Source organism: Falco biarmicus, chromosome 1 (assembly GCF_023638135.1).
Source record: "Falco biarmicus isolate bFalBia1 chromosome 1, bFalBia1.pri, whole genome shotgun sequence".
In the NCBI taxonomy this organism is placed as follows: Eukaryota; Metazoa; Chordata; class Aves; order Falconiformes; family Falconidae; genus Falco; species Falco biarmicus.
In genome coordinates, this window is record NC_079288.1 from 71855500 (window position 1) to 71876731 (window position 21232).

At 41.2% G+C, this 21232-nt stretch overlaps 1 protein-coding gene across 4 annotated transcripts in view; it reads left to right on the forward strand.

The window, feature by feature from the left end:
- The first annotated feature begins 2205 nt into the window (after positions 1-2205).
- Positions 2206-21232, forward strand: part of ATP8A1 (ATPase phospholipid transporting 8A1) — a 117309-nt gene continuing 98282 nt past the window's right edge. For 2 of the 4 annotated variants that reach the window (XM_056334368.1, XM_056334377.1), the window contains exons 1-4: positions 2206-2430; positions 12976-13090; positions 14958-15057; positions 17638-17736. In XM_056334368.1, coding sequence (XP_056190343.1) covers positions 2382-2430; positions 12976-13090; positions 14958-15057; positions 17638-17736 — 363 coding nt within the window. In that variant the 5' untranslated portion in view covers positions 2206-2381. Of the gene's footprint in view, positions 2431-12975; positions 13091-14957; positions 15058-17637; positions 17737-21232 lie in introns of those variants that run through there. The other 2 variants (XM_056334385.1, XM_056334389.1) reach the window with 2 other exon arrangements.

A 21232-nucleotide genomic window follows, 5' to 3' on the forward strand; every position in this document is an offset into this window, starting at 1 on the left:
AACTGTTCACAATTTTAAATAGCACTTGGCAGCACTGTTTTAATATTTTCTGTACTCAAGTGGGTAAACTTCCAGTCACACAAAGGTACCAGTAATAAGCACCACTTGCAATGGATCATACAGCCAAAAAAAAGTTCAGACATAAAATAGCATTTTAAAGTGGATTTAAGTGACAATCCTATTTTTCACCAGCATTGCAGTGATTTGGGGGAAAATGCATGTTGACCGGCATGTATAGTGAGTTTCACAGTCTGTTTGCAGCATTTTAACAATAGTGTAGCTGCTATGAATTGCAAAAAAAACATTCACACAAGATCCTTTTTCACGACATGGCCCTATTTATGCTGTAAGGGTTATATATATGTATATGTTGAGTCTCCTAAATGACTGCTTCAGTCAGGCTTCAGTGGAATCTCAACAGAAAACTAGAAGCTGTTTTGTACAGAAAGTAATTTGCATCAGCCAAGCCTCTGCCCACGGCTGACTGACATACACTGGGTATTTTTTAAAACTGCATGTTATTTCCAGGCATTTTGTTTTTCCAGTAAAAAAAGCATAAAGAGAGCTCTTTCTACAGTCTTTGTTTCTGGTTCAGAAAAAACACCCCAACAAACACAAAAACACAAACAGCCCACACAAACTGCTGCATAGGATGATGCAGAAGAGCATTCTCTTTTGAAGAGGAGTCTCCAGCAGCTTTTCTGGCCCACGGCTTGGAGAAAAGAAAAAAAAAAAAAAGCAAAAAAAAAAAGCTGCATTTATTTCCCAATGCAGTCTTCTGTGAAGCAAAGTATTCCTTTTTCCTGGTATCGCAGCTCAGCATTTAAGAAAAACAAATGATTTTTCTTTTCTCCATAAATGAAGTGATTCTTAATCAATTTACAGAAATAAAATTTATATGATTTTATCAAACAAAGGGTCTGACTCTGTTGCTAAGAAAGACTGTATGTATGTTATTTTCTCACAGCATGTATGTATGCCCTGTAAAGAAATCACCAACGGTATCACATCCATAATCTGTTATGTACTTTCTGGAGGACACAATGGTGGCCTTTAGTGCACGCGTCAGCCTGAAATCCTCTCAAGATTCATGGGACAATAGTAGCTTTATTCTATTTCATAACTTCCATCATCTTGCAGACAGTCAGTACACTTCATGCCTGACTGAAATGGATGCAAAACATATTTGTGCTAAGAAAAGCTACCTCCAAATCTTATCACCTTTCCTATTTTCTTCTCCATCCCATTTTTACTGTGACTGTTTTTACCGAGACATAGGTACAACATGCCAGAGACACATTGCTCAGCCTGTTGCAGGCACCCAAGTGTCACGTTAACAGTCTCGAAGCAAAATTGCCGCTGTTGCTTCAGCCTGAGGCACCTGCGGCTGGGACCTCCTTCCCACCAGCCCACACGGACGGGGAGCCTGGATTCACGCTGACTCAGGGCTGTCAAACCGCGGCACTCTGACTTACGAGGTTAAAAATAAAAAGCTGGGCGAGAGCTTGAAAGCTGCCGGTCAAACTGAGAGGAGCAGCACCAACCCTCGCCCCCCTGAACGAGGGCTTTAGAGCAACGTTTTAAATTCCCTCTCCGGATCGGCGCCTCCCGCCCCTCACCGCGCCCTTCGCCCCATTCGCGCCTCCCGAGGCTGCCCAGGAGCGCCCTCGGCACCAACCGACCCTGGCCAGCCCCGCAGGCTCCCCCGCCGGGCCTGCCGCCCTCGGCGCCCCGACCGCCTCCGCCCAGGCCGCCGGGCCGCGCCGCCCCGACACGCCTGCACCGCCCGAGGGTCGTCGCCCTCGGCACCCCGCCACTTCCCGCCCCGCCGAGGCTGAGCTCCGCCGCCCGCACACCGACCGCCTCCCGCCCGGGCCGCTGCGGACGGAGGCACCGGGCAAGCTCCCCCCCGCCCGCCTTTAGAGCGGGGCAGCGGCCCTGAGCTCGGCGCGTTCCATTCCTCTCTCCCCGTGGGGTGGGGGGCACATCGGAACGCCGTCGCTCGCTGCAGAAGGGGCACGTAAACGGCCCGCAGTGCCGGTGCCCGCTGAGGCGCAGCGTCCCCGCACGCCTGAGCCCGAGGGGGGGCGGGAGATGGCGGCGGGAGGGCGCGGGACGGGGCGGGGGGGGGGGCGGAGTTGGTAGGTTCCGGAGGGGGCCGGCGAGCGCGGAGCGCTGGCGCCGCGGCTGTCAGTTCGGCGCGGCGCCGCGGGCGGAGGGAGGCGCAGCCGGGGCGCGATCTTGCCGCCTCGGGCTGCCGCCGGGGGGGCTGCCGGGGGGGCCGCTGCGGGCACCCGCCGCCCTCGGCCCGGGCCTCGCTGCGGCGCGCGGCAGGTGCAGGGCGCGCAGGCGGCCGCGCCGAGGCCGCCCGCCCGGCAGCGATGCCGGCGGTGCAGAAGACCGTGTCGGAGATCCGCTCCCGCGCAGAGGGTAAGTGCCACCCGGCGCCCGCCCGTCTCCGCCCGCAGCGGGGAACGGGGACGGGGGACCCGGCCGGCGCTCCGGCACCCTCCGGCGCGGAGCCGCGGCGGGGTCTGCGCCGCCTGGCCGGGAGGGGGCGGCGGTGGCGGCGGGGAGATGAGGCGGCGGGAGCCGGTGTCGCGCCGGCGGCTGCAACGCCGCCCGCCGCGCCGCCGCTCACCGCGGCCTCCGGTGGCGCCGCGACCCCCGGCGGGGCTGCGGCGGCGGGTGCTCGCCGCGGCCGGGCATCGGCCCCAGCGGCTGGGGCGTGAGCGTCGCCGGCGGCGGCGGTGTTCTCCGGGGGGTCTCGTATGCGTGGCCGTGCGTTGCCCCCGGGGCGGCGGGCCCCCGGGCAGCGGATCCCGAGCAGAGGATCCCCGGGCAGCGCGCTGCGCGGCAGCCAGGCCGCCTCCCGGGGCGGGCGCTGTTGTGTTGTGCCCGGTGTGTCCGGGCGCAGGGCCCGCGGCCCCCAGCGGCGGGCGGGGGGAGGCGGCGGCTCAGGGCCCGGCGTGCCCGCCCTGGGAGCGGGTCGGCATACCTCGGCTGCGTGGGGTCCGCCGGTGTACGCGGGTCGTCAGAAATCCGCGTTTCTCACGCGGGGAATGTGCCTGAGAGCATCACACCGTGCTGATGCTTTGTGCCTAGCTACGGCTTAGGATTGCTCAGCCTGCAGATGGCAACATGTTAAGAGCTGCCTTGTAAAAAGAGTCGCTGCAGTGCAATTGTATTAATAGAGTATTTATTGCATGCAAAAGTAAAATCTGAAGTCGGCGATACCAAAGCAGCGGTCTGTTGGGACAGCTTATGGTTTCCAGCTGCCGCAGGTAATGCTGCCAGCGGCACTGTAAATGACGCATGCTTCCCCTGGCAGGTACGCAGGTTTTATCCTTTTGTCTGGAAGTTTTCGCACTGAAACCATTACATCTGGTTCATAATTTTTTTGGCTTTGTTTGGCCATATAGGGAGGTGGAAACTTTCTCCCTCTCTTTCTTCCTCCTTCCAAACCAATCATATTTTATTTGTTTGTTCTAGGAAGAGCAGGAAGAAGTATAGATTGGAAATAGGCTGTTACCTTGATGCTCTTTTCTGTTTCTCCCTCGTTACATGCTTTCTTCCCCCAGTAGTAGGTTTGTAGGAGGTCTGGCTCTGCCTCTACCTAGGAAATGTTAGCTGGCCAAGAAATAGAAGAATGCATCTTTCTAAGCATAAATGAAGAAGGTACATCCTTCCAGGGACGCTTTTGAAATGCATTTACAACCAGGGCAGCCATGCTGCTATACCCACAGTGATTAGTAGGTGTGTGTAATGGGGCTAGTTAAATGTCCAGATTTTTAGTGCTTAACTTCAGTTCCTTTCCGGTTATTCTTTTTCCAGACAGTTAGTTTTCACTGCAAGCTTAGCACAGATAAATCGTGAAGATTGATGCTGTCTTTAAAATTATCTAAGTACAGGAACCTTAATTGTTTTTAAATGAACAAATGTTATGTTACCTAAAGGTAAATGTCAATCTAAGATGTGCAGATGCAGTAAAAGGGGGGGGAAAAAAGACCCAAATGCCTAGCTTGTTTGAATAGTGTTCAAGATTGGATGACTATAGAACAGTTGAATACAGGGTTAAGAGGGTTCTCAAAAATACTTTCTTTAGGACTGAAAATAGGTATGAAACTTATTTTAAGAAACCTAACTTTCAGAAAATTACATGATAGTTTTTCATCGTAGCAGTGGAGTTATTGACTTGTATTATCCTATATTATAGTATTACTAAAAAATAATTTTAAAATGCTACTGTTTTCTTAATCTTAATATGATGCCTAGTAGTTAATTTTAATAATTTTCAGTTCAATTTATTTATACTCACTTCATTCACAACAACATTCATAACAATTACAGTGCAAAGTTGTTGTTACTGGCAGGGTCCCTCTGTGTTCTTTGAAAGTCAGTGGTAATGCTGTAGTCACAAACAGCATGTCACAAAATGAGACAGTTCCTTAGGGCAGGGGTCCTCAAACTTTTTAACCAGGGGCCCAGCGCACAGATGAAGTGGCAGGCAGCCATCTGCGGCTGCTTGGTTCCCCCCCAAACCCCGGCGGGGGGGGGGGCGGGGGGGCTCTTTAAATACCGGGGGCCGGATCGAGGACCCTGGGGGGCCATACCTGGCCCGCAGGCTGTAGTTTGAGGACCCCTGCCTTAGAGTATCCTAAGACTTGTGGGGATCTGATAGACAAGCTTAATACTACTTCCCTTATTCGAGAATTTTTGTATTGTGTCACTGGGATTAAAACCTCATTTTTTTCTCCTGTGACTGCAGCAAGTAATTTCTGCTTCAGAGGCCTTTTTCCATGGATCATGAGCTACCTTATCAGGCTGGACTGTCTTGACATCATCTTAGAACTGAGCTCTCTGACATGAAGAGATAGTATGTAATAATAGACAAAATCAGCTGTTGTGCTTGGATGAAATAAACTAAGTCCAAACTGTCAGAACAATGCGCACATGTATCATTCTTAAGAATTGTTCGACAGTTGCACAGAAGAATTGACACTACAGTCTGTAGATTATTACAAAATAAAATTGTAGGTGTTTGCATGCTTGTAAGACAGTATGTAACCTGCATAGAGAAAATAATGTGGTTTAAAAGGAGCTACTGGTTTTCTGGCATTCTTCCAAACCTCTGCAGGTTCTTGTGCTCTTCATGGTTGATGAAAGATAACCAGGCATGGTTATAACTTTTTTTTTTTAATAGATTTTGTGCCTATGATTCCTGTTGCAAAGAACACCTGCAGTTCACCATAAGCCTAGGAAATGCTACAGTTCTGAAGTGGTACGTGTATCGATAAAATCTTGCTCAAGGCATGAAAGATCTGGCCCTCCTAAACAAACTTAGGAAATCACTACATGTGTTTTTGCCAGCAGTAACTTTTATTCAGAATTGTACCTGGGCTTCAGACATTTGGTGTTGTGGAAGCAGCATTGGTGTCATCTATTCTGCAGTTGCAAAACACCTGGGGAATTCTTGAGTAGTGTAGCCTACATCTAGCTTTATTAAATACAGTAATTAACCGTGGGGTTTTTTAGCTATATATAGCTGCACAGTTAATACATGCATCTATTAAATAATATGAAATGGAGTAATTTGAAGCATTTTATTTCTTTTGAGAGACTCTGGGAGAGTGGATTTGTAGTTGGCAGATCTTATCAGGGTTCTCTGCAGCATTAATGCATTTCATCCATGTGTTCATGGAGTTCAGTGAATTATATTGGATTGTTGAGAATGGGCAGAGTTTTGAGGTATCATGATACTGCCTACCAAAACAGTAGGTAATAACTAGTTCTTCTTATTAGTAGAGGTAAGTGCCTGTATGAGAACTAGGTGAAGCTGAACCTTCTGCATGATGAGATGACTTCCAAGAGAGAGTGTTTCAAAATTCTGTAATAGTCTTCAGCAGACCATCTGTTTTTATATCCTTAGGTGTTTCTGCTCATGGACTACAGGACTATATAGCATTTTACTAGATGTAGCGCTCATTATAGTCACTTGTGCCTGTCTTTCTGCCAAGTCTGTTTTGTAGACTTATGTTAGATCCTAGTGACTCACAATGGGGAAAAAGACTGGTCTAGTTCTAGCACAGGCTTGGCCATCTCAGCGGTACCAGCCTATTCAAGTAGGTCATTCCCATTCCCTTCTGTGCTCTGACGCCTCAGAAGGACAGACTGATGGATCAGGTTCCTACTGGCTGTTCTGTCATTGAAGATCTATCACAGTGTTATGACAAATTCCTGATCCTAACATCGTTTTCTTAATGATACCCTCTTCAAACTGCTGCTTTCTTTAGGAGTGTGAGCAAGCAGACTTACTGTTCTGGTTTCAGCTAGGAAGAGTTAATTTTATTGCTGGTAGCTGCTTGTAGTGCTGTGGATGAGAATAATGTTGATAGCACACTGATGTTTTAGTTGTTGCTGAGCAGTGCTTACACAAAGTCAAGGACTCTTCAGCTTCTCATACTACCCTGCTAGCCAAGTAGGCTGGGGTTGCACAAAAAGCTGGGAGGGGACACAGCCAGGGAAGCAGACCTAAATTACCCAGAGGGATATTCCATATCATGTAACGTTGTGCTGAACAATAAAACTGGGGGGAGTTGGCTGGGGGCCATCAATCACTGCTTGGGGACTGGCAGGGCATCGGTCAGCGGGTAGTTAGCGATTGCATTGTGCATCACTTGTTTTGTATATTCTTTTATCATTATTACTGTTTTCCCTTCCTTTCTGTCCTATTAAGCTGTCTTTATTTCAACGCACAAGTTTTACTTTTTTTCTGAATCTCTTCCCACTGTGGGCAGTGAGTGAATGGCTGTGTGGTGTTCAGCTGCCTGTCAGGTTAAGCCACAACACTTATTCATGTAAGAGGTTCTTGGCTACAGCACCAACTTTCAAAGCTTTTGAATGCTGTGCTTTGAAAATAAAGAAGATATTTTTAATGATTAAGGGAAGTGCACTGAAGTCCTTCTGGTGATTTTTTTTTTTCCCTCCCTTTCTTTCCATATTGCAGTCTATCTGTATTTGTCCATTTCTTGTAATGAAAACGAGACTAAACTGTTAAACTACCCTACCTAAAGGAAAAATTGGATCTATGGAAAATATTTGGACAGCGTTTACTCTTTAGAATTTATTGTTGTTGTTTTACTAATTCAGAAACGTTTCAATCCAAACTGGTTTAGGAAGAGTCCCTAGAAATACTGTGTGTTGGAACAGAGTTGGTTCTTCCAAAGATATTTTGGAAACAAAATACGGTCTTTAACGTGTTCTCTTGTTGGAGAAAGCTCAGGGTGGTTATTTGGGGGCTTTTTTGTTTGTTTCATTGGTTACATGTTTATTTGAGCTTTGTTGTTGATGTTATTTTTGTTGGCAAAACTGAAAACATGTATTCTGTGCAAAACCAAACATTTTGCCATGACTTGTTTTTTTTCAGTTACAGCTTGTACTCTGGGAAGTAACTACCCAGTCTCCATATTCTCAGAGCTGATAGCAATTCTGTCTCCCATTTTTTTCTTGCTTTTTCCTACTCTTGTGTATAATTTACTTCCATTCTTTAATTTTGAACAGATTGTAGGAAATCCTGAACCAAAACCTTGGTTATTTATTGAGTGACTTTGAATGAAATTTGTGGTGCATTGTGGTTATCCATCAACAATTTCCAAATTCGTTGTTCTGCCAGCAAATAACATTCAGAGTGTAGAACAAAATGTTATATACAGTTTTTCTAGTTTATGCAACAGCTTTGTAAATTAACTTTTTGATTAGGGCAACAGTTTCATTCCTTTGATATTGAAGTACATATTTTTATGGGGTTTGGCCCTGTATTGACATAACAATAATCAAATGATATTATCAGAAAGTGTGATTCTGAATATTAAGAGAAATTAGTTTTGAAACTTGCCATTTGTTCGTAATAAGTTGTGAGAGTAGTACGATGTGTTGGCATTTCCTATTCTTTTTAAAGTGCTGATTTTCAAGTCAAATGCTTTTCTGTCAGTGTGGGCATGTAAGAACGTATGTCTTAGGATCTGTTTGATAATTCAACTGTGGATAAATGTTCAGCTCAACTCTGGTTAAATATCAGCAATGTTGCAAGCCACAGCAGAGTAAGAAGAGTCTTGGAATATATTCATTCTTCGTCCTGAATGGCAGGTCTTACTAGTACAGCATCACAGTTCCTGTCTGAAATGTGGTAGTTGCTGGTTTATTCTTGCTAGATATAAGACTTCAAAATTATTACTGAGAGGTATTTCAGAACTTGTTGTGGCCTTTAGGCCAAAAAGGGTGATGCTACTTTTAATTTTAAGCCCTGGAACAATGCTTTTCTGATAGCTTAGTGTAATGAACAAACAAAAGACGAGTTAGGTGGACACCAGTTTAACACCTGTAACACAGCAGTAACTACACTTTCTTTTTTTTTAAGAGATTAGAGTGATTGTTTCATCTGAAGTTCTTACTTCACACTGATGTTTCATAATAAGAATTTTCTAACAACTAATGCTTTTCTGTTGTCTCTGCATGTGTTCTGGAATTTTTGTTCTTCCTGTCTGGTTTCTGTATGTCAGGTTTTTGTATCTTTTTGTGTGTCAGCTTTCCAAATGTTTGGGTCAGCGCTCTTCTGTTGTCTTGGCACCTTCTACTGAGTTACTGAAGGGCAACCAACTCTTTCATTCTTGCTGTGTGTTAAATGCATCCTTTCAAACACACTTTTATCAAAAATATAACTACTTTCTCCAAGAGATGATCTGGTAATATTTCCCTTCTGTTGTTAAATATGGGCATGTTTTTATTTGTTCCTGCAGTTAGTTGTAGACAATATTTTTATAACAGGGCAGCTTCTGCTTATTTGATTAACAGGCTGAGTTTATACAAATTGGTTTGATGCTAATGCATCCTCACTTCTGGAGGAAGAATATAGCACTTGGTAGTTTCTTTGTTGCAAAGTCCTGAACTTTATGTAGGCGTGCTGCACCGATGTGTGAGACTTTATCTTAGGTTAGTCAGCAGTTAAGCTCTAGCTTATAGTTTGGGTTTTTAAAATTTCATAGAAACGTAGTCCTTAAAAGGTTTGAGATGTAATGCATAAGTTTTTAGATATTTTTGTGTATGTGTATACACATACAGACAAATACACAAACAGGGAAGAAAAACTATCTCCCAGATACTGAGCTTTGTGTGTCAGTTAGGTCTGTGTACTCTAGTGAATCTATTACAAAGTTTAGGCAGGGAGGTGATGGGACATGTGTAACCTTTAAAGCTTTCAGGGTAGTATAATGCACCTAGTGTAGGAGAGCTGGTTTTACTGAAGCTACAGAGTATAAAGGGCTATGTGTGAGGCTCAGAACTTAACTCCTGAGATTGCTTTTTAAGTGAAAATTGGGGGGAAAAACAAAGTTAATTCAAGGTAGTAGGAGGTGAGGTAGTGAATGTTTATGAAGCTCCTCAGCACCTTTTGGCTGTCATTTTGATTAAAGGAGAACAAATAAATGCTGTAATACTGATATATGAAAATAAATGTCTATAGTTTGGCAGTTTGTTTAACAAACAGGTAATATACAGTGTTTAATGCCTGCTAACACTTGCTTTAACTCTATCATTGTCAGGCTTATACTGGCATAAGTTTTTAAACGAATGCTTTAAAATTGAAGTAGTACATTCCACAAACATGTAAACTCTTTCCTTATTTCCTGAACTTAGTCAGGCTAGGTTGGTACTGTTGGCACAATAGTTTCCAAATTTTCCACCCAAGTGCTGTCACAGGAGCTGTATTTCGTGTTTGCTCCTTCATCAAGCAACTAGACTTTTAAGTGTCCTATACCCAGAATGAAGGTGAGCTCACCATGTGATGGATTAGGGCTCAGTCAGGTAAAAACATGTGACTGGATGTGCACCTGCAGTTTGGCTGAAAACCTAGTTTTCTTAAAGATGTAGCTGTATCCAGTTGTGTTATAGGTATGTATGCTTATGGAATTGTGTGCTGGAGGTTGTTTGTAGCCAGTTGTATGATGGTTGTCACTCCAAGGAGGGGTTATGACAAGGAATAGGAAATTGCCTGCTTAGTCTGCCACATACACCTGTGTGGTTCCTTGAGTCAGGGAGTATTGTGTGGGCACCTGTTCAGGTGGGCCCACTCTGTTAGGCTGGCTGCCCTTCCTCTGAAGGGTCTTCTTGAGACACATACTGAAGTTTGAATAGAAGTGTGTTATATATGTGCCTTCCATTGGGGGACTTGGAAGGAAAGAAACAGAGAAATTGTAGTGGTTGAATGTAGTACTGGGGATTTCCCCCACTGAAATAGAATCTGTGAATTCTGAATGGCAAGTGGCACGATATTACAAGTTTCCACTGAGTCTTTGCACAATGTGTGGAGACTTGTCCTTGCAAGGTGGTGTCTGAAATGTACGTTCTGGATATAATGAGTAAGAGGCTATGTAGTGGGCCAGTGGACTGGAGGATGACTTGCGTTTTGCATAACCTGTTTGTGGGGATGTATAGAACATGCTAGAAACAAGCTTTTAAATTAAGGCTGTGCCTGAAAACTATCTTTGACATGCATATACATTCTGATGTATTCAGTTGCATTCTAACATTTTTTTTCTATGTATCTTTCTGATTTGGTATACAGAATGAGCGGTGCTTATTTAAGAAGCAGCTATACACACATAGATTATTGTTATAATTTTAAAACTCTTTGGTGATTGATTTATGCCGTACCTGTGTTTACTCTGCAAGCTCTATCCTGAATAGACTGCTTAGGCCTGTTGGTCATCAACGTAGGAGTGTTTGAAAAAACATTAGTGAAAATTCTTGAGAGAGAAGAATACATTAGTATCCCCTTTTACAGATGAAAGGTGTGATGCAGGTTGGTACAAGATTCCTCATAGTATATAGAAGAATTATTACAAAGCTCAGTTTTCACTGACTAGTGGAGGCAGTTGCTGGGAGTGTCAGTAAGTCTAACAATACCATTTCAAGTTAAGCACACATAAAATGAAGAATATACTGGTGCCACTTCTGGGAATAATCTGGCTAGTGTCATGCAGAAAACTTGTAGCAGCTGAAGGAATGGTGTCCCATTAACCAATGAATGCTTAAGTAGCCTTGGCTTCCAAGGATCACATCCTTCCAGCTCAAGACTGGTCCATCACAATGACCAAGAAATCATGAATTGGCATGAATTAGCAAGGAGCCCCTCACAAAACTCAAGTAAGTATAAAAAGGGAACATGGAAGAGGTGAAAACAGGGACAGGTGACTGAAAAGGAGCATAGAGAGATGGGGTAAGCTAGCAAAGCCAGACCCTGCTCGGGGTTTAATCTGGTGAGGGGCTTGTAGAAGTCCTTCTTGTTCTCCTTCAGATGTAAGAGCAGGAAGAAGATGACAGTGGAAAATGTGAGCCTGCCTGCTGAATGGGGCAGGGAACCTAGAGGCTAAGGATGCAGAAAAAGATGCAGTATGTTGTATCTTCTCCGCTTTGGTCTCTACTGGTAAAATCAGCCCTCAGGAACCACAGGTTCCTGATATCAACTGGAAAATCTGAAAGAAGAACAACTTGGTGGAGGAGGAGAAGGTTAAGGAACGCTTAAACTGGGAATACATGAGTCCATGGGATCTGATCAAGTGCATTCATGAGTGTAGAGGGAGATGGCAGGTCTCTTGTTAGTTAGGCCACTCTCAGTTATCATTGCAAAGTAATGATGGTCAGGGGTGGGGGCTGTTCTGGAGGACTGGAAGAATATAATCGATGGCACTGTAGGGTAGTTTACATTATTAGTTTTCTGTGTTTGCTTAGATTCAATTGTGGCAACTAATTTTCTATCAATATTTATCAGAACAGGTGATTTATGCAAATAAATAGAATTAGTCAATTTCATTTAAGAAAGCTGTACTAGACACATGCTTTTTATATTTAATTTCATTGCTCAGGCATCATCTTGGTGAAATGTTTTTCTACCACTGAGATTAATGGTTAAATTTTTTCAATACCACTGGGCTGTGTGTGTGTAACACCAGTTTAAAAGAAGCACAAAGGGGAAAGTGTGTTATGTGTATATTGGACGGTCAGTGAGTGATGAGCAATTGTATTGTGCATGACTTTGTGGTGGTTTTGGTTTGTTTTGTTTTCTTGGGTTTTATTTCTCTCTCCCTCTGCTTTTTGTTACAATTATTATTTTTACTAGTATTTATTTATTTTTACTTTATTTCAATTATTACACTGTTCTTATCTCTACCCACATGTTTAACCTTTTTGCAGTTCTCCCCATCCCACCGTGCAGGAGGGGGAGGGCATGTGAGTGGCTGAGTAGTTGCTGGCTGGGGTTAAACCATGACAACAATATAGAGATATTCTGAGGTTTTAATGCTTATTTACCAGATAATTATATTTTTCATTACATGTTGCTTAGAATTTCTGGTATTACTGGTATATTCCTGAACTTCTTGCCTTTTTCTTGTGTTAGTGTTAATATTTTTCTCTTGGTGTCTTCCTTTTAAAATATTTACCTCACTGCTGGAATTAATTTCTGAAATTCTGCAGTTTTTAACTCGAGATCACTCAGCTGGGAGAGATGGATGAGACTGACCTTTTTTGGGTTTGAGTTCTCCCTGTCTCCCCCCATCTTTTCCTGCCCACCCCACCCCTAAAACGCTCACTTCTGGGTTCAAGTGCATCAGCTGACAAAAAAAAAAACAAAAAAAAAAATTTCATATTGCTATGAAGTTGCGCAAGCTATTTAAATGTACTCATGAATTCAGTAGATTTTACATTTATTATTCATTATCATAGTTTTACAAAACATCTTGACTATATACTTTTTAAATTTTTTATGTTTTTTAAAAGATCATTACTTGTGAGAAGTGTGAAGGTATTGAGTTAATATTCACAATAGATGTATTATTTTGTCATGAGATGCCTTGAATCTTGTGTATGTGTGCGTATATATATATTTCTGTTTATATGGAAAATCATGGTGTGTTTTTACAGGGTATGAGAAGACAGATGATGTTTCAGAGAAAACTTCTCTAGCTGATCAAGAGGAACTGAGAACTATATTCATCAATCAGCCTCAGCTAACTAAATTCTGCAATAATCATGTCAGGTATTAACGAGTGGTTTTTGTTAGTACACATTTAATTTCAGAACATTGCATGTTCCATAGCAAAAATGAAGAAAAGATTCTGTTTATTCCACTACTGTAATTTCCTCTGACCACTAATTACAGTCTTGGACTCTGGAGGGGGGAATGAAGTGAAATGAGGAGAGCAGCAGAGCTGCTTCAATTACAAACCTGACCTTCTGAATTTTTAAGAACAGGGTGGAGAAGGTACGGATGCTTTACTGCTGCATTATCAGCATGTCCCTAGAATATGGATTTCTTCTTCATCTTTCAGTTCAGTTTAAGTTCAGTTCATCTTTTAATTTATTTCTGGTAGCTGGATGTCAATGCAGATGTACTTTACTTGAGCATGGCATAGTTTGTGCTTTGGAAACTCTTTGTCTTTTTCATTTAGCCAGTTACAAAGATGCTGTGGTTGCTTATGAAACTAGTTTTGAATTTTAAGTTCAGTCTTTAGGATTCTGCTGATGATTCATGTTGTGGTTGGTTGGTTGTTTTTATTGAATTTTAAGTCAGACACTAAATACCCAGAAGTAATGTATGTTTAGATCATCTGGTAACATCCTCAGTTCTGTTGTTAAAATTCAAAGTAAATGAAGGCAAAGATACCTCTGTCCCAAGTAGGTGTGTTTTTTGAAGTTACCTTTGATAATATGCAGAAATTTTACAGGCATGGAGAATAATGTGGTGAGGTTTTTCCATGAACCTGAGAAACTTTATAATGCTTTTTCTTTGTGTATGCAACTTGTCTTTTCTGTCTTTTGCTTTGTTTTCTTGACAATGTTGAGTTTTTCCCAGGATACGTTCATTCCCTCTTTATATTACTTTGACTCTGCATAAAACAGTCAAATCTTACTAACTTTAAAAGGGGGTTAAAATACTCTTACAAGACTTTTGCTTGTAAGTTTCTGGCATGATTATTTTCACCGTTATTGTTTTAGAACCTTATATAGTAGCCTTCTGTTCTTAAACAAACAGAAGGCTGACAGAGAGGTGGGAAGTCAAACATTTTGTTATGATGGCTTAGCAGTGATTATTATGCTAGGATAAACTCTGTCCTGTTCCTCCCGCCTAACAAAACTACACTTAATATCCAGTATTTATCAGTTAAAAATAAAAAAGTAAACTTTCCATTTAGTGAAGGGGTGTAGGTTTTTACCTTTTAATAGATTTTCATAATTTTAATTATTACTTAAATGCACCATTTCTATTCAGTTGATCCTGTTAGGTTTTTTTGCATTGAATCGTGCAAACTCACATGCAGCGCAGAAGCTCCACAGCTCCTCAAGTCCTGATTTAGCACCCTCCTCATTATGCACAATGTCATACCTCTTTCTCCAAGACCTTTGTCCTAACTGGAGCTGTTGTGCAGCGTTACCTGCCCAGTGTAGGCTGTAGCTTGCAGGGTAGGGTACTTGACTGGGCCTGAGAGCTGCAGGCCTGGGGCTTCAACCTGCTTCCTCAACAGCAGTGGTGTAACTGCTTGCCTGCTACCTTTGCTTTATTTTTTTCTTCTCCTCATCACCTGTAATTGAGCAGCAGCAGAACTTGAGTGCTTCCCACAGAGCAGGCAGAGGTGATGAGGGAAAGTCTTGCCTCACCATGGAAGCTGGTGACAGTCCCTATGGGTGGCAGGTGCTCCCTGGGTTAGCTGGTGCATGGATGCCTGTGCAGAACAGTCTCTGTACAAGTCTTTTGGTTTCTCTTTTAGCTAAAAGAAATCTGTTTGCTAGCACAGAAATCACAAAACGTCCTATTTGAAAGCTTGTGTAACTCAAGAGGGAGATAATACATTTGAAGAATTTTTTGCACTGTAATAATAGCGCATGTTTTTTTCTCTCTTTGTCAGCACTGCAAAGTACAACATAATCACATTCCTGCCAAGGTTCCTTTATTCCCAGTTCAGAAGAGCTGCTAATGCATTTTTTCTTTTTATTGCATTACTCCAGGTAAGATCAACAATAAGATGCTCATGTTTGAAACATAGGACAGTATTTATACCACAGACAAGTGTTCTGCAGAGATACTGAGGTGGCTGTACCATTCTTTCCAAGCTAGTTAGCCTTCAGAATAGCTGTGTTGTGTAGGTGTGCCTTTAATAAGTGTTTGGTTTTGTGGGTTTTTTACTCATTGGAGATAACAAAATACACACAAACATTTTTGTGTAAAAGAGGTTAAGTATTGCTGAAATATTGACAGGTGAAAAAGGCTGTTGTGACAGAGGAATTGAATTTTAAAATATCTGGCTTACACAGAAAATGTTATGTGCAGTTGGCATTTCTTGTAATGAGTAGTACTGCTTAAAAAGCTGAACTTCATAAACTTTAGTCCTGTAGTCTGTTATGAGGCGCAGGAATTGCAGTTGAGGAGAAGTGATTACTTACGCTTAGAGTGAAGCTGATTAGAATTGAAGTTGAGCCTGGATGAAGAAAAAGCAGTGGAGTCCAGTACTATAGCAGCTATTTCCCATATCCCAGATGATTAACTGTGCTGGTTAAGAAGAAAGAACAATCTTTTCTATACCACCACTGTAGCTTTATTCAGTATGTTTGTAAAGGGCTATCCCTGACCCAGCTTACTGAGGCTTTTTTTAAGAAGTACATAATGTTTTGCAGATATATCAGAATATTTTAATTTTGCAGTAGTTCAAGTTTATAAAACAGATTCTAGGTTTTCTTTATACTATTCTATGAATGCAGCAGCTGATGGTGAATGAACATTGAACTGTGGACAGGTGCGGTGATAATTACCATTGACTAGTTCTGTATTCCAATCATATTTGATAAAAACACATTTTCTGCATAATTTCTAGTGCATTTTTAGAAGGTGTTGATGTGTCTGTTGTGGAAATCATTGTGTTAGGAATTGACATACCAAACAAAAATTACTAAAATACTGGCACATATACTGCCATGTGTAGCTTTTCCTCCCTCACTTCAGATGTTTCAGCAAGTGAGAGTTGATTCCTCTGTGTTTACTCAGGTTTCTTCGCTTCTGCTATAAGTGCTTGGAACATATTCTTAGGATACATCTGCACAGGTAGCTTACACTGTTTTCTAGAGGGTAAAAAAGAATTCTGAAGTTCAGGATTTCATTAGGTTGTCTGCCTGCAAACATGTGGCTTGTAAATAAACATCCTTTTGACCCCATCTGGCATCTCAAGCTAATCCAGTGGTCCAGCAGCTTTTCTTGTCCCACTGTGTACGTCAAGCTAGTAGCACAGAGTATGAGGCTTCAGAAGCTGTTTGAGGCTTAGCATGACTCATGGCAGGCTGGCAGGTGTGTGCACGGTGAGGAGTTGGAAGGTGAGGAGTTGGAAGGTGAGGAGGTGAAAGGTTAGGATTTACAAGCCCACCATCTCCTATCAGGCTATCAATGAGACTGTACTGGCAGGAGTAAGAAATACGGGGTAATGGAACCAGGGAACAGGGCGGTGCCCCTTTTGCTTTCATATTTTACCTGGAAAATAATACGTAATTGGAATGGGGGAGTTTGGGCATATGCATAGGGAGGAATGAAAGGGTAGGAGTAGCTGAAGTGGTAGATCCCTTTCCTTTGTAGCCAACACATAGGTGCTTGCCCAACAGTAACTTTTTGCCTGGTTTCCATTTAATTGCTTGAAAAATGTGGTCTAGAGTAACATGGAAAATAGATCTATATAGGTCTTACTCCAAGAAACATAGCATATGTACATATCATCCTGTTTTCTTCCAGAAGCACAATATGATGGTAGCAAAAAGAAATTTGTAGAATTCATAACTAACATTGGCTGTTTTTCAAAACATCTTATGGTAAATTGAGGATGTCTTCTAACCACATTGAGGCACCACTTATTAGTGTACTCTCTTCTTGCAGAGATCTCATTGTAGTCATATGTGCCACATTGCCTGTTTTAAGTCTGTTAAGGCAGCAATCCTCTCACCAATCAATGTTGCCATTAAGAACTCTAGTCAATATAAAGATAATTATGGATAACTATCCACATATATCACATAAGTAGGTGCATCTTCTCAGCATTTACTTCACATACACATTTGCTTGCATCATCTGGGCCCATACCTGCTTAGCAAAAATGGGTTTCTTGAAATAGTCTGGCAGAAGACAGCTATTTGAAATTTGTCAAATAATAACTAGTGTAATACAAAATATCTCTTAGATGTTAAAACTGAAAGGAAGTAAAAATACCTTGGACTTGTGTCCACTCTAACAAAAGTCTAAACTCAAAAAAATTAATTGTATTTTAATGTAATCAGAAACACAGAAAAGGAAGGTGAATATTCTCCAAACACTAAAACCTCTGAAAGTAATGCCACTGAATACTATGCTGTTTAAAATGCAGATGTTTTATTGTATCAGCTGCTTTTGAACTGAAGACAATAACCTTCTCTTGGAAATAATCAGTACCGTGTTTAATAGTGAATCCAGTTGCCTTGTCTGTTTTTGCACAGAAAGTACTGCTTCTTGTATTAAAAATATGTTTCCAACCAGCAATGCAAACAAATTTTTTCTCTCTTTTTGTTTTTTAATAGCAAATACCAGATGTATCACCAACAGGCCGTTACACAACATTGGTCCCTCTCTTATTTATTTTAGCTGTAGCTGCAGTGAAGGAGATAATAGAAGATATTGTAAGTATTCTATAGCAATATTTTGTAAATAGCTTTCAGATTTTTCATAAATTATATTACAAAAAAATTGTTGAAGAATTCAGTACTGAACCATTCTTGCCTTCTGGATGCTTTCAGAAGATGAAATCTTTAGAATATGATGTTACGATTTGAAGTTTGTTTATATACAAGTGACAATAATATGGCAAAACAGTGTCTGTTACATTTATTGTATAGATTGTTTCTAGCATAGAAAAATAGTACAATTATATAGATTGTACTAGTTCTCAGTAGTGAAGTACAAGCATATTTTTAAAGTGTAAACTGGAGCTAAAGAGTCCACAGAACCCAGTCAGGTCCAGAATATTATCAATTTTCTCAGATAAGCGCTTCTCTAAAAGAAGACTTTGGAAGCTATTGAATTCATCTCAAGCGGAATCTATTTCAAAACCGAATAACCTATAAATATGTATTTGGTTAAAATATTTTTTTTCTTCCTTCATGAGCAGGAGCAGAGTCCTTCACTCCGACTAATTATACTTGTGAGATAGATTTAAGCTCAATCTGTGAATTATATACTAGACTAACATTTTATAAAATACCTCCATACCTGAAACTGGATGGATTTTTGTTTAACACTCAAGTAATTCCTGAACCTTTCTAAAAAATGTCTTTTAACTCTCTACTGGAATTATCATGTGACACTTTTAGTATGTTTAGAATAGTAATTTATTTTGTTTAATAAATTTCAGATGAATGAGTGCAGGCCATTGATGTGCCATTTTTAAAGTTTTAAAAATGGATTTTCTCCAGTTGTAAAATCCAGGTCCACATATCTGGTGAATCTCTTCTATTTCTAAAGTCGCATTCATAAAGTCCTTGGTTTCACTGTTGTGATTTTGCATGGTTTTGTAGACAGCAAGGGGAATAGGCCTTTTGCAGTTTTTCCCGTTGTTCGAGCCCAGCGTGATTTACTATTAGTCTTTCATCTCTTGGTGTTAAGTGTGATATGCTGACGTGTGATGGCCAGGAACAGACATGGAATATCTGTCCTTGGGCAGGTGCTCCCACCTATGCCAGGCTTTCCTTGGTGCTCTCCAGTCAGTGTTTGTGATAGTGGTTATTATGCTTTCTTCCTTCTTGCGTTGAATGAAAACTTTAAAAGAGCTGGGATATTGTTATGGTGGAAGTGTCCATTCTGACTTCTTGTATTTTATGGGTAGGGAAGGGAATTCTAGGCTCTGTTACACTTCCTACGAAAGATACTGGGGTTTTCTGGGTACCTCCCTGCCTGCTCCTCACTGAAAGCGTATGGTAGATCCCATCTCTCTAATTTGCATGGCATAGTTGAGTCTTTCAGTCAATGTCTTTTGTATCTAAGGAATTAGTCTTGATGATTTACCCACATCACTCTAGATGCCAAGAATTTCTTCATCTGTTCTTATTCTGTTCTAGTTCTGCAGATATGCTGTGTGGAGAACAAGAAGTTAGATACATCATAATGTGGCAGAGTGCCTTGTCTGCTAGAGGAGTAGTGTTCCCATTTTTTTATATTGTGGGCTGTTCTTCTGCTTTTTGGCAAGGATTGTAGGTAGTATAGTCTTTCCCTTCACACAAATAGTATGCTTCCTGGGAGCATCAGATTTGTTGTGTTTGAGCAGAATTACTGTCTATGACCAGAAACTGCACAAATGATCAAGAGGAAGAGTGATGAGCTGCAAAGAAGCTCTGAAATGGAGGGTGACTGGTGATGTGCTGCCTTTCTTGCTGATACAGTCAACTCAGCCGTCTCCTCAGTTACCTCTGTGAGTGGATGGTTGGCAAGATATATTGGCGCTCTGGGTTGTATGAAGCTCGAGGGCCACAGAGTGGTCCTGCAAGAGGCGATGATGTTTCCGTTCAATGTTTTTGTTTTATTTTGCATTTCTAGTATTTGCTGCCCGATACTCAGCTTCTCCTTAAATGTCTTTGTTGCTTTCCCTGTACATAAACAAAATCTCTTTTAAAAAGAGCCATAAAATCAATTCACGTTCTTTCAGATATTTTTAACCATTCTGCTGTTAATGCTTACAGACTTAACACCATCTGTCGGTGTCTAGGCAGATATAAAACTGAGGCTGCTGCTACTGTACAAAGTGTCCTTTTTAAAATTATCTCATCCACTTGCCTTTCTTTTGTGTCATTTGTTCCTACCATTTGCTCTTTGCAACTTGAAGTGCACAGTTTGGGGGCAGGGGGTAAGACAGGGAACAGGTCTCATGTTTTTTGCATGTATCGGCTAAAACAGTAATATCCTTATTACCAAATATTACAGAGATACCTGAAGGCAATTCAGATATGATTTTTCTTTCTGTTAAGTTTATTGCCTCAGCATGTAGTTAATTCCTGCTGTACTTACTTGAAACTAAATTGAGATGAAGGAGCTGATATAGGTGCTAATTTGAAGGCTCTGCGTGTGTTTATATATATAGCTGGTGGTAACTTGATTCATTTCTCACTTGCATAGCCGACGATAGTCCAAATAAAACAAATTGCTTTGTAGTCGAACAGGTATGAAATTCAATGTTGCCTGCTGGTTATATCATGCAGGAATATTTGGCTGACTGACAACGGTACCTTTTTTCCTGGGAAAGCTGACCACTTGCTACATAGTAAAATATTCAGTGTGCTTTCACTTAAACTTAAATTCTCATTATGTCTTAGTTTCTTTACACAGTGGCATATATAAGATCTCCAGGAATGGTTATTCTTCATCTAATATCGAAACAAGATTAATTCACTTTTGAATGGGAACCTTATATATGGATATCAATAAATATACTTGCCAGAATAATACTTTAGCTCAAGAACCAAATGCTTCTTTTTCTGGAATGAAATCCCAAGCAGAAGATGTTAGCATAAGACATTGTGCATGAGCAGCATGTGTTTTCCATATATGCTTCAAAAGTGCTAGCAAAATTTGTGACATGCAGACTAGATTATCAGCTGTTCCCAATGATTTTCACCCATAATATCTCAGAAAGCAACTGACATTGAACTGTTACTTTTCGAGCTGGAGGAAATTCTCCCTGTGTGCAAATAAACACTTGCTTTGGTCAAGGTATTATACCTTCCCACTGATCAAAGGATATCTAACTGTAAAATAAGCCATCTTTTTGAAAGGAGAATTGCTGATAATCTGTGAAAATCTAGTAAAAAATAATAACTAAGTCTTTGCAAAGTAATCAGGTGGCCTTTTAAGAGCTTCAAGCTCAAAGTCATACCAGTATTTTATTAGAAATAAATCTCTTACATAGCTTGACTTATTTTTTTCTTTCAATTTACAAGATTGCTTCTGATTTTCTTTGTATTACAAAGGCATGAATTCTGTAGCCTTATTCAAAAAGCTTACCTGAAACAGTTAGTTCTATTTAAGTTAATTTTCCAAGTCATGTTCTTGTTCAGGAAGAACTGAATTGATTACTCTTAAATACTGTGTTTAAACAGTAGTCTCCTAAGCCTTTTGTAGCTGAGTTTG